This window comes from Colletes gigas, unplaced genomic scaffold (assembly GCF_013123115.1).
Source record: "Colletes gigas isolate AHSC1104 unplaced genomic scaffold, ASM1312311v1 Colletes_gigas_Sc00011, whole genome shotgun sequence".
Taxonomy (NCBI): Eukaryota; Metazoa; Arthropoda; class Insecta; order Hymenoptera; family Colletidae; genus Colletes; species Colletes gigas.
The window spans coordinates 2,276,180-2,290,601 of NW_025106640.1; the positions used below are offsets into that span (position 1 = coordinate 2,276,180).

The window sequence follows — 14,422 nt, forward strand, 5'->3', positions numbered from 1 at the left end:
TTTTCCGGCGCAGTTCTATTCGACGAACGGCGAGCACTGTTTTTCCAGGATGCAATTTACAACCGGCCGGTCGTTCGTGTTCCTGCAGCGAATAGTCGCAATCGGCTCGGTGCAAACAGACGTGATTGCCTTCCAACGATCTATGTCTGGTCGTCTAGCCCGCTATTGCTCGTTCGGTCATTTTTCGGTCGAGCCTCTTCGCCATTTTACGCGACCGTTTTCTTTCGGACGAACGATCCAGAGAACATTTGCATCGAGTATTCGTCGTCATGGCCGATCACGAGCACAGAAAAAGCTCTAGAATTTTGATTCCCTTGTTCTTAAAGATCAATTCGAGCCCCAATTCATTTTCAGGAAGAATTTATAATAATACTCGAATATTAAAGCAAATTAAAGCATTCAACCTGAGGGTAGGTTTCGAAAAAAGTGTTTCGATAAAGACTTGTGAAAATCGTGCAATTTGCAAACAAAAATTACATACTTTGACTTTTGAATCATTTTGGAGTCTCTAATTTAACCTCTTCACGCCCTTGGCTACATATATGGACGTTTAGTTTTTTATAGTTATAGATACTGTCAATAATAAATAGACCAAAATTTTCACTACAGATTATAAAAAAAAAAATCGTCCCTGAAGAGGTTCAACAAACACGTTGCAATAAAGTTCGCGTGCAATAAAATATACCTTATGTATTTCAACCATAAAGTTCGTATAACATACTCCTACAGAATATTTAAAATTGAAACATCGAAATATATTTATCAAAAATACCTTGAGTCGATATTTCAGCTTTCATAAATTCTACCTAACCCAGACCAGATTTTAATCTATTTATTATATTGATATACAACTTTACAATAAACTACAAAAGCTGCAGTTATTTTTGGGAAAGCTATTTTAACGAAAGCTGTTTTAATTTCAAATTTTGCACAGAAATATTGGGGGTTAAAGTGGATATACGATGAATATTAACTCTTTTCAAGGTTCCACCGTTTCAGGAGACTTGTTTCGAGTAACAGCTAAATAATTAGCAGCGTCTCAATCGCAGCACGCTGACTGCTGTGCCTATCATTTTTCGTTCAACAATCTTTCAAGAAAGATCCGACGTATCCGGATGTTTGAAGCCGTAATTGCACGTCAGGACGATAAATCTCTTCCGTGAAAGAAATTCCCGATCCGCGGCACGCACTCGGGATGGCGACAGGATCGTTCTACAGGAAGGATAAAGGACAGGACGTAGATAAATCATGGTGTTTCACCGGGGGTGGCGAAGGGGTTGGGACAAGCCTTTGGATACAGGGAATCGACCCGTGGATGTTTTCGTTTCACCCACGGACTGACGTCCCTTTATCTTCCGGGAAGAACTGTCGCGGGCTTTCGAGGGTATTTACGTAAACGGTGGGAGGATTCTGATTCTATAAAAACCGTCGACGATATTGTGGAGTGATATATGCGGTACGACAACTTTATGATTTACAATCGTACGGAATGGTATCGATCCGTTACGCCACAGACAGTTCTGGTGGATTTATTCTTATGGAAAAATCCACCACCGCTATTGTTTTGCACTAAAATATTGATGTTTGCATTTTGCATGTGTACGTAAAATTCACGCGATCTTAAATCTTGAGAAATTTAATTTAACCCAAAGGTGTACTTCATTTCCTCGAAACGAAGTATTTTCTGAAACAATTACTGTTACAGATAATTGCTCGAAGGCATTGAACTGGAGAACGTATGTAGGGATCGAGGACAAAATAAATATTGATATTTCCTTTGCATTTTGCATGTGTACGTAAAATTCACGCGATCTTGAATCTTGAGAAATTTAATTTAACCCAAAGGTGTACTTCATTTCCTCGAAACGAAGTATTTTCTGAGACAATTACTGTTACAGATAATTGCTCGAAGGCATTGAACTGGAGAACGTATGTAGGGATCGAGGACCAAATAAATATTGATATTTCCTTCGACAAAACAGGCCAGTTTCTCTTTGTTCAAGTTCAACTACCCCTGACTCCTGCTAGGAACAATGGAGGATGCAGAAGTACACAGGGCGAGTCACGCAATCTCTTGCAAGTCAATGTCTCTGAGTAATCAATGAAGAGACGGAGCAGAAATGCTCGACGTTGGTTTAACACTCCATTGTATGAATATTAATCTATCTTGCGAAGAAGGAAATTATGTTACACTTAATTTGGGTGTTAACAAGCGACAGAGTCAGCAATCTTACTCAAGAATTAAAATAAAATACTAAAAATAAAATTCTCTTATCCAAGTTCACCTACCCAAATACTATGATTCAATTTCAGAAAAGGATATCTTCTATAATATGTACAATACTTGAAATTTTACTTTAAACGATCCAACCTTCCACGTTATAAGTCCAAACTCCACATTATAACTTCTTGCTATACAATAACAACAATAAAATCTACAAATTTCCGCCCTCTGTTAATTTTTTGCAAGCACTGCAAGTACAAACGAATTTAACCAGACCAGTGTCCATTTTAAAATCACTTTCAACTAAATATTTAAGACGAGAGTATAACCTGGCAAATTCATGAAAACGACGTCTACTTTCGACGGATAATCAATAATAAATATTAAAAGAGGGAATAAATATTAATATTTCCCCGTCTATAAAAGAGAGAATAGTCGATGCAACGTCTTCGACCAGTTTCTATCTGTTGGAGTTCAGTGAACTAAAACTATCGAGCAACAGTCGGATGGCATGCAGAAACGTGCGTTCCCCGTTCCTGTCATAAATAAACGAAGACGCGAAGTTGGTACGGCGACCGCAAGAACCGACAGTTGGCCGGACTGCGGAACACGAACCGGCCATTCCGTTCTCCGTACGCTTGGGACGGCCTGGATGGATGCTTTTATTCTCCGCTGACGGCTTCTTATCTAACGCGGAAGTTGAACCGCCTCGCGCCGGTATCCGCGAAAAGAAATCCAATTTAAAGTTCACTTATCAGTCACGAAGTTACTTGTATCGGTCATGTTCCACCCTTCGACGAGTGGGCCGCCGCACTCGACAATTGATCGGCGCAATCGGTCGAAGATACTTTCTTCTTCGGGCTCGAAAGATAAATCAAAGTTCAAGATAAATCTCCCCCGACCGATAAGGAACCTTCCAGGGCAAAGGTTTCTCGATCCTTGCTCGGGACGAGAGCGAAATCCGATTACAACTCGCTGCGATTTAATTTTTATGAGACGAAAACTTTCATTTCAGACAATTTCAAACCGTGGTACACGAATTAAAATTTGTCTTATTAATTATTTTCGCGACCACGCCAAAATTTGTGAATACTATTCAAATTAACATTTTGGTTTGAGAATTCATTTTAAAAGCTTCACTATATCACTGAGTCCTAACACACCCCATATGATTAACTGTAATTGCTGTAAAAGATAAAATTTTAAATAGGGAATAGAAGGGAGGCACAAAAACGAAAACTATGGAATAGAATTTCATCGAGGTTTGATTTCAGAGAAAATCGAATTAAAAAACTCGTGAGACAAGTGTCACTTTGGTTTAGACTTTAATCAAGTTGTACCCAACAATTTTTTCGAAATCGGTTTTCCGGGAAACAAAACCTCGCGTAAAAATGAAAAAAATCGTACTCCACATTTTCAATTTACTTTGACATGAAGAATCGCTCTATATCCGCTCGGGACCGCGAATTCTGGTCCGCTGTGAACAAAATGGTGGTCGATCTCGGTCGTGCAAATATTAAAAATCAGTTTCCTCGAGAACGAAGTCACCCCCAAAAAATTACTCGATTATACCAGGAATTTTAACCCATCGAGTACGTATGTATATTTTTTAGCTAGATTTCCTTTTCATTGTACGGTAAAAGCAAGAAAATTGATCGAACGTGTGTTCGTTCTTTCGTTTATCAACCCCGTTCGTAACAACGTCTTAAATGTACGCGTCAAAGAATCAATTTTTCAGTGCTCCGTTGAACACCGGTAGAATTTATGGATTCCACGTCGCGACCTTTGGCCCGATGATGTATGTTTCAATAATTGCAAAGGAAGCGAGCCAGCGGAAGGGAGATAACCGTTGGCAGACGTCCCTGTTCGTTTCTTGCTGGTACGACAGGCCTTAGGCTCTATTCTTACCAACTGTTTCTTATCCTGAGGGAGGCTGGAAGGATTGCCGGAATCTCGAGTGGAACGCTTACCCGGATAAAGGAAGAGCCTGGATCCGATGACGGCCAAGGGTCGCCTCTTCCACTGGGGAAAAACCAACCCCTTCAACACGAGCGCGTACCCGCAACGGCTGTATCCCACCAGGTCGGCCAATGGCGATGCGGGACCTGCAACAAAAAGATAAAGAAACGAGGAATTACGGTTCTAATCAACGCCCTAAACAAATTGGTAAAAGAAGGGGTTGTTCTTTTTATTATCAATGAAAATTTTTTGGAACTTCTTGTAGACTCTCACAAGATTTATTTATGTGTTATAAATAAAAAAGAAGGTTTTACTATTTTTGTACATTTATTTTGAGAGCAGGGTTTGTCAAACTTTTCTGATTATTAACCACGCAAAAATCATTGAAATCTCTCATGGACTCTTGCAAAATTTATTTTCAATAATGTGTTTATGTGTTGCAAGCAGAAAAAAAGCCTCTACTATTTTTCTGCATTTATTTTGCAATTTTTAATTTATTGATATATGTGATAATTTTATAATAGTCTTTTGAATAATTTTTTTGACTGACAATCAGTGAGCAATATTTCTTTCAAAATTAGCAAGTTTCAGCCTTTTTGTTAAAGTGGAAATAAAACATATTCATTATATATTTTAAATTTTATATTGATCTCCAGGGATTTGATGTCTGATGATGTTTAGTATGTCAACAATTTTATAATAGTCATTTTAATAATTTTTCTGACTGATGATCAGTAATCAGAGCAATATTTGTTTCAAAATTAGTAAGTTTCTGGAGATAAAATTTCATATTCAATATATATTTTAAATTTTATATTGATCTCCAGAGATTTGATGTCTGATGATGTTTAGTATGTTAACAATTTTAGAATAGTCATTTTAATAATTTTTCTGACTGATGATCAGTAATCAGAGCAATATTTGTTTCAAAATTAGTAAGTTTCTGGAGATAAAATTTCATATTCAATATATATTTTACATTTTATAACCCCCAAGTGACTATTTTGTGTCTTGCAATAAATAGAAAATAATTCAAACTATCGTGAATTTACAGAATAGAATTCTTCGAATATGCTCATAGAAAACATAACACTTTAGGGAATGTTTCGCGTTCTCCAGTAAAATTGTTTCCCCTCATAAGAAAATGTGTGTTTGGTACCAAAACTTTCCACTCTGGGAAACGTTATTAATATGTACCGTTCTTCCATCGATTCGCTGTTATTTCGCGCAAGCTGTTGCGAACGTTGAGAAATAGGATCCCAGGAGGGGTGAAGTTCCCTGGAAGAAGTTGGTCAAACGGATTTCGAATTCATGAAATTGTAATTTCCTACAGTGTGCACCCTCTGGCGCGAAATATTATGTGCGTGGAATTCGGTGAACTTTGTGGAATATCGCGCGGTGAATTAAGGAACGAACCGATTCCGAGAATCCCCGGCAACCGTGGAAAACATCGACGCACCCTTGTTCGGGGGAAACGAAAATCGTTAAACAACCGTTGGAATGCAATTTTCGAAATGCTCGCGCAAAGATTCGTCGAAACAGAAATTTGTGCGCATTAATGCGGTTCCGCGTCAGTATTCGCCGCTCATGTTGCCCAAATTGATCGTTAAATAACGTTTCGCGGATGCAAATCATCCCCCGGAGACTGCGTTCGCTCGAAACGGTGATATTTCGGTGCGAAGAAACGCTGACGTCGTTCAGAGCCTATCTCTCACTCGTTTTCTCTACGTTCATGGAATTTTCTAATTTTCCGTATCTCGCGATACAATTTCCGCACTTTATCCAACTTATAAACGAGGAACAAGGAACGAAATCGTGTGAATCGTTTGCTCCGGCGTGCAGCTAGCGGCAACAAAATAATCGCCGTAAAACTAACGAGAAAGCAGTATTCATATGTTATACAAAACAGCAATTAACACGTTGAAAGCTCAGCTAATTGTTTCACTTTCGTACGGCGTGTAAATAGAGAAAACGGGGAAGTTTTAAACGAGAGACAACGAACAAACTCGTTTTTGTCTAAAATTATTCAGTGAAATTTGTTGAAACGGCGTGAACATATTTCTGTTGGCATTAAATGAATTGTAAAGTGTTATTTTTTAAACTAAGATACAAAAATAATTATTCTAGAGACCCGTATTCAACGAAATTGACTTCCTCAATTTTTAATTGCTTGCTCCGTTCAGGTTTCTGACAATTCCTTTTCCATTCCAGTCGCAGAATCACCTTAATCATTCACAGATATTCTTTAATGCGATCAAGGAGTCTTACGCGAAAGATCTCGTTAATTTTACCCTCCCAGTTTCTGTTCTTTAAATACGATCTACCGACGAACCGGTCACGGAACGATATCGACGTTATTTCCTTTTCTATTTGCACAGAAGAGTGCTCTAATTTTATTTAATATTAGTTCTGTTCTGTTTAAATCTGTTAAAATATTCGAACCTGAAATAGATCAATTTTTCATGAATTTATTGAATATCGTATAACTTGTTCCCCTCCCCCAGAAGGTTTGTACAAAAAATCATGTATAAAATTTTATTCATATTTTTCTGGGGGAGAAAATGGGTTACGTATTATTTCGTTGATAATGGAAATATTGCAGGCAAGAAAAGTCAAATAAATTACAATCGTCGCTGAATATGATAGTGGTTTTTGTAACGCATTACGAGAAAGATTACAGTGTTTGTAACGGTTAAATAAATAGTTCAATACCGAAAGCGTTGATCAAACAATTCGCGGTTGGATTCGGCGATCTCGCGGAGCCTAGATCGATCGTAACGAGAAGAGACTTGCAATAAAGCCACGGTGTTTGTTTGTACGATGAACTAGCGTCGGATGTATCCGTTGGCATATTAAACGAGAATCTATTGAATAAATATTGACGTTCACGCTGCTGCTGGCGCGGCTCCGTGTTTGCCCATAGATTAACGAGGGTTAATTATCGCGAACCGCAGGTATATATTATAATCAGTCGCTATCTGCATACAAACTACTCGTACACGCTATGTATCGTGAGAATTCGACACGTGGCGTCCTCAGAAAGGTTACACAGACGTCTTCGATATCCTCCACCCACGCCACATACCAATTATTCTGAAAATTTAAAAAAAATTCCTTTCCTCATTTTCTCATAACAAAATATAAACCGAAAACTCGATACTCCAAGAAAAACCGTACAAAATTTTAATGTACACAATGGTGCAAGAAAAATAAATATGGAAGATCAAAAATTCGAATTAAAAGCTTGTTTTCCTCTTGAGAGAGAAATACACAATTTAACACTTGTGATAGACTGAAAAATTCATGTTTTATTTTACCTTTGTGAATTAAATTTTCTCCTATCAAGCAACATCAGAATATTTATTTTTTACGATGCATTGAAAAATCGAAAATCGATTACATTTATAAGAAATTAGTTTCACCACCAATGCTTTAATTGACACTGTCAAAACAAATATCTAATAATTTTTTTATTTTGCTACTTTAGGCTAACTTTGAGCCTAATGGACAATTATCAAAAATTCGAATTAAAAGGTTGTTTACTTTTTGAGAAATATATAATTTACGACTCGTAATAGACTCGAGAATTTATCAACTTTCAAATTAAAATTTAAAATTTAAAATTTTCACATCTCGATTAACCTCAGAATTTTTTATGATGCATGGAACAATGAAAAGGAAAATTATTCCTGTTAAGTAGTCTCGAAGCGTTTCATTTAACACGACGTTCTTTCGATCGAATAATTTCCTCATTTTGCAACTTTGGATCAGTTTCAGCTCTGCGTGAGTCTCGTTTTCTTCGTTACCGAAATTTCGATACTGCAGTTTGCAAGCAGCCGACGCAGGTGAAGTCAAATCGTGAATGGGGTCAGGTAACTTGATTCCTGCTTTCACCGAATCGTCTATCGAGGACCTTTCATGGTCCCCGGGTAATTACTGGACGTGCTTGGATCTTGTTACACCATGAGTATGCTTTTAATGGCTTACCAAGCCAGCCGCGACTTCACCTTTAGGCAGGTTAATTGCGTTAGTTGGGCACTTCGTCATCTTTCGCGTCATTCGTCATCTCGACGTCGAGTGTCGAAATTTCATCTTCCGTCGACTTTCGACCACGTTGCCACTCCAAAACGTTCGTCAAACTCTCGAGAGCCAAATTACTATTTTAACCCTTTTATCAAATACTTTACTCAGAAACCCTTTATTTATCAATTTCGTTCATTCTTTGCAAAAGCTCACTGCAAAATTATTTATCGAAATCCACAACTTCACTACTTCGAAAGAAAGGGTTAATCGAGAACTTAAACAATGCACATATTTTAATTTTTTTTTTTAAATTTATTGTGGATGGATCATTTGTTTATAGTTTCAACGAGAATGGAATCGAAATCTTTTTCAACTACAAAAATTATAACAAGAATTTTAGAAATTTTTTTTAAATGTATAAATCGTCACTTTTTGAATATATAATTTCTCGAATACGTTTCGATTATTAATTTCAGATACGTGGAAGTTCAAAGTGCATTTTTTCCAATGAATAGAAATAACGTTTGAATACTTTTGAGAGTTGCTGTACGCGTCAGTGTTCGCGAAGGGATTAAACACGATAGACCACGATGATGGTACTTTCGTTCGATTGATTTACGTTTATTCCCTTTATTTATATGTTTGCTAGGAAATATACGTTGTTCTTTTTCCTGACAGGAAATGGCTGACAGTCCTTTGTCACCGCGGCTGAAAAATCTAAATAATAGGTAGCCTCGTGACGTTTGCGTGGAGAACGAGTAAACTTGAAATTCGGCTGAAATTTATTGCACTGAAATATGGGAATTTTATTGTCAAAACCTGGAGCATCATACTTCATTTCATGAATAGTTCGAATCTAATTAAAACACAGAAAATAATTACCAGTGCAAACTACTGAAATATTCTTTCGTTTATATCGAAAATGTCGTTTCCAACAGGTTCAGCGAATAGTCGATTAAACCGATAACATATTGGACAAGTTGAATTTTCGATCGATAAACTATCGAGGAATGTTTATCGACTGTTATTCGAACTTGTCCAGCGAAATTCTGGGAGTTCCGCTAACCATGTTCAAATATTCGAAATTCTGTCTTGGGTGAAAGTTGCGTACTTCTGTTTATAGTTTCCCGGAATATTTGTTTGCGAAGTGAGCTTTGCTTTGAACAAATTGTTGCAAAAATTTCATAAAAGAATGAATTCGAATTGACTAAGTAAGGAAATAATTTATTATTTGAAATTACGTGACTTCGAGTAATTAGAAGTCGTTAAATAATTTGATATATTTTGAGATCCTATCTGCGTGACACTCGGGGCCGTTAGAGATTAAAATTATAACTCGGGCAAAGTTACTTTGTACTTGGAGCGTTCCATTCAAATTTAAAGTTGTTCCTCCGAATATATAATTTACAGCAGAGCCATGCATTATCCTTCGAAACTTAAAATCGATTTTGCAACTAATAGTTCGACGCGGGAACGCTTTCGAGTAATATTTCAGAAACTTCAAACAGCCCCTGTTAAAAACTTCTGTTACCTGACTTACACTCTCGATCCTCGGCCTCGGAAATATCGAGTCCAGTTCGCCCCTATCGGAAAGGAATATTGAATTAATATTCCAGGAGAACAGAGAGAAGAATTTTTTATATTTTAGTTTCAATTATGGGTCAAGAAACGATGCACTGTTCATTGAAAACCCTCTCAAATTCATTTAACCAAAATTTGAATAATAACTGTAGCATCTCAAAATGATATTAAAACTATTGATGGTAATGAAATTAAAACACCAATAAATCGTACATGAATGATAACAAATATTTCGTCCAATACGTACATTGTAAATATTTCACTGATGATTCGTGGTAATTTTCAAAACAGGGTAAATTTAAATTACCAAAAGTGAAAACTATCATTTTGAACGGATTATTAATATGAAAGTAACGTATTTGATGTTAATAAAATAATGTGTAAATTAAGTGTATCGACAAAGTTTATTTTATCGAGGAAAATAAAATTGATATTTGCTTGTTTGCGCGACTACGAGCGATCGCGAATGGAATATTAATTACAGCTAATACGCGTGTTGCGTAGCTAACAGTGAATATAAATATTTAGTCAACGGGGAATAGGAACTGTTTCGCGATGCTGTCTAATACATGGAAATTTCGGGCTCTGGAGGCTGAAAGTTGCCAGGTGGAAGTTTACTATAATGACAAATGGAACTCGACGCGGAAGTTAAGCCAGCTACGCACGCTTTGGTCGACCTGACAGGTACACCTGAACAGGCAGACCTAAGCAGGTCTCCCAGAACGCGTGTGCAACAAAATTGTGCAGTTATTTTGACCTGCTCAGGTGGCCAGAGCAAACAGAAGAATTTATTCGACACCGAGATATTTAAAAAAAATTACTTTTCTGTTCTCACGAAATTCACACGAGCAATGCAATCCATGGTAAATTCTTCCAGATAGATTTCAAACGACACTAATAGATTCTATTTTATACAGTGGGTGGCTAAATTATTAAAGATAAATCTTTATAACATATTTCATCCTCATTGATCTGCCTAAAAAACTATTCAAACTGCAGAAATGATTCTTAAAATTAACCCCAGACATGATTCGTTAGTTGAACACTTCCACGTATAGATACCTGTTAATGTCGAATCTCGTCTCTAATGCACAAAAGATGAATCTTTGCAACATATTTCATCCTCATTGATTTGCCTAAAAAACTGCAGTAATGATTCTTAAAATGAACCCCAGGTGATTCGTTAGTTGAACATTTCCACGTATAAATATCTGTTCAAACTATTCAAACTGCAGTAATGATTCTTAAAATGAACCCCAGACGTGATTCGTTAGTTGAACACTTCCACGTATAAATATCTGTTAATGTAGAATCTCGTCTCTAATGCACAAAAGATGAATTTTTACAACACATTTCATCCTCATTGATTTGCCTAAAAAACTATTCAAACTGCAGTAATGATTCTTAAAATGAACCCCAGACGTGATTCGTTAGTTGAACACTTCCACGTATAAATATCTGTTCAAACTATTCAAACTGCAGTAATGATTTTTAAAATGAACCCCAGACATGATTCGTTAGTTGAACACTTCCACGTACAAATATCTGTTAATGTCGAATCTCGTCTCTAATACAGAAAAGATGAATCTTGCCACCATATTTTATCCTCATTGATTTGCCTAAAAAACTGCAGTAATGATTCTTAAAATGAACCCCAGACATGATTCGTAAGTTGAACATTTCTATCCTTTGTATAAATATCTGCTAATATCGAATTTTGTTTTCTCTGCACGAAAGATGAACATGCCAATCTTGGAACGATGTTCATTTTAAGAATAACTCTATAAAGGGTGTCCAAAACAAAAAGACCAGTAGTTACACGACTCTTTCGTTAGTTTGATAAGTCGTCGAGTCTCCAGTAGCGACCCTTGAAATTCAACGCGCGCCTTCGTCTCGGAGACACGAAACTATGGCCCAGTTCACGCGTGCCACGGTAATTATAACGTTATTACCGCTATTAATGAGCAATTTCAGAGCTTCTGTGCTGTCGCGCGACACCCCAGCGTAAACTCCAAGTACATTATACGAAGTTGCCTTATACAATTTGCCTGGTTAATTAAGTTAAAGTGTTATGCAGCTGGTTACGCGATACCTGGTGGACCTCCGTCGAGAAAAACTCATTTTTTCGCGTCGTATTTCGCGGGGGCCCCCCCCCCGGAGCAACTGGTAAAACCGAGTTTACAACTCTCCGCGCGAAACGCGGCGTCAAACTTTTCGAATACTTCGACTTCCTCCCGGAAAATGTTCCCCGAACTTCGTCGAAACGAATTGCAGCCGATCCGTCGCGTTCGCCTCTGTTTGTTTGCACGAAACACAATGTCGTAAATAACTTTTACGAGCCCCGGCGACGATCTCGGATTCTCCCCTCCCTCTTGGGCTCGCAAACGAACCGACCAGCCCCGTTGTGTGCAGCCTGATTACTGGTTTCTCTGACTGTCGATCGATCTTAAAGTCACACAGAAACGCCCGGAGCTGCGACTGTCTTACGAGAGGCACGCAATCGCCTGCACTGAGGGAATAACGTCGAGGCAGAAACTTGGACCCAAAGCTTGGAATTTAACGTGGACAGTCTCAAGGAGTAGCCCGACACTTTGAAGCGATCGCCAGTTTGCCATGAAACGCGCCGTGGAGGGCTTTTACCCGCGTTTCAATCGAATCAACTGCTCGAATCGACCAGTTTGCTTTGACGAATTAACAGGCTAAATTTTACCCCTCGTCGTTTATGCAGTTTCATTGGGTATTTATTATTCGTCGGACACGCTGGATTTAATTATATTTACAGCGTTCTTTTGTTGCACGTCAAAAACGAGAATTCGTTGTCTGTGTTTCTACTGTTTTATTCGTTATTTTAGTTTTACGAATTTTTTAAGTACGAGTCTTGTTTTAAATATAAGTATAAGCTTTGTATGTTTGAAAATAAAATAACGATCATTCACGAGTGTGTTTTTATTTTTCGTATCGAATATTTGCATCATTTTTATATTGCACGTTAAATACGAGAATTCTTCGTTGTTTGTATCCCACTGTTTTTAATAGAAGTGTAAGCTTTGTATTTTGATAAATAAATTCACCATATTTTTATATTTCATACTGAATATTTGCATCGTTTTTATATTGCACGTTAAAAACGAGAATACTTCGTTGCCTGTTTTTATTTATTATTTTACTTTAAATATAAATATAAATATAAATATAAATATGAGTATTTTGGAAAATGAATCACTGATCAAACACAAGAATATTTTTATTTTTCGTATCGAATTTGGAATGATTTAATAAAATGTAGATATGAATGATAACAGTTTCTGATTATTTCTGATGTTATTTTGGGATCGTCTAAAATTTAATATACGAGACACACGTAACACGTTGGCGTTTCATTAATAACGTTAAAATCTGCTTCATTTCGAATTCGTTGATATTAACCTTCTATTGATACTATCGATACAATCGTCTTCGTTATGAAGCATTTTACAATCTCTCTTGCCCCATTTCCATCGACTATTCAACGCAACGAAATGACTATACACGTACACAAAAGGATCGTCGATAACGAGCAAATCAGAAACGTCAAAATTTGCGTCGGTAATGAATTTTATATTTTGAGCAACGAAGCAGACGAGCTTCGCTTTTATGCATTGCAGAACACGTTGCATCCCGAAAATGAAAACGTACAGACCGTTTATTGTTAGACGTTTCCGGTGACGTGAGTTTGATAAACTAGAGAACAATCGACAATACGCATGAATATTACAACGAATCTGGCCGGGTCAGCGAGTCTGACAATTCCAACGCGAACTATGTCAAGGGTATTCCGGAGTAGCCTAATATCCAGGTACATTTATCGAAGATACCGTTCTGCTTGCTCGAACGAGGAAATAAAACCGTTTACATAACAAGCACAGAATTATACAGATACAGCATCGAATAGTTTTAGATTCATATTTCCAATCTAATTATTAAATTTATTTCTATTTTCCCGAACTATTTAAAACTTTAAAATTGCTATGAAGAATTGAAATTGTCTAGTTTTGTAACAAGTACTTGCTCAACGAGGGAATAAAACAGTTTGCATAACAAGCACAGAATTATTTAAATTACTTCACGAGAAGATACAGCATCGAATAGTTTTAGATTCATATTTCCAATCTAATTATTAAATTTATTTCTATTTTCCTGAACCATTCAAAACTTTAAAATTGCTATGAAGAATTAAAATTCTCTAGTTTTGTAACAGGTACTTGCTCAACGAGGGAATAAAACAGTTTGCATAACAAGCACAGAATTATTTAAATTACTTCACGAAAAGATAGTGTTGCCTAAATATTTCCAAACTAATTATCGAATTATATTTCTATATTTCTGGTAAGTATCTAAAACTCAAGTAAAGAATCTGACATCTCTATTTTCAGGAAGATTGAAAGATTCCTATTTTTCTAACAGATTGCCCATAAAATGGAGGTGCTTTAACTGTGTAAAACTTACTTTCCACGTACAGTAGAACCCCGTTCGTTGCAATGCATTGATAAGTGGGAGGGATGTTAACTCAGGAACGAGTGAAGTTGCAGGAGAGGGGGTAACTGGTAGTAATGACCACAGGTAGTGGAGATGTACTGTGTAAGTGGAACTCCTACT

At 36.9% G+C, this 14,422-nt stretch overlaps 1 protein-coding gene across 1 annotated transcript in view; it reads right to left on the reverse strand.

Annotated features, from left to right (window-relative positions):
• LOC122398152 (PH domain leucine-rich repeat-containing protein phosphatase 2) overlaps positions 1-14,422 on the reverse strand; it is a 97,265-nt gene that overhangs the window by 57,418 nt on the left and 25,425 nt on the right. The window contains exon 3 of the mRNA XM_043397814.1: positions 4,195-4,329. Within this exon, the coding sequence (XP_043253749.1) occupies positions 4,195-4,329 (135 nt within the window). The remainder of the gene's footprint in view (positions 1-4,194; positions 4,330-14,422) is intronic.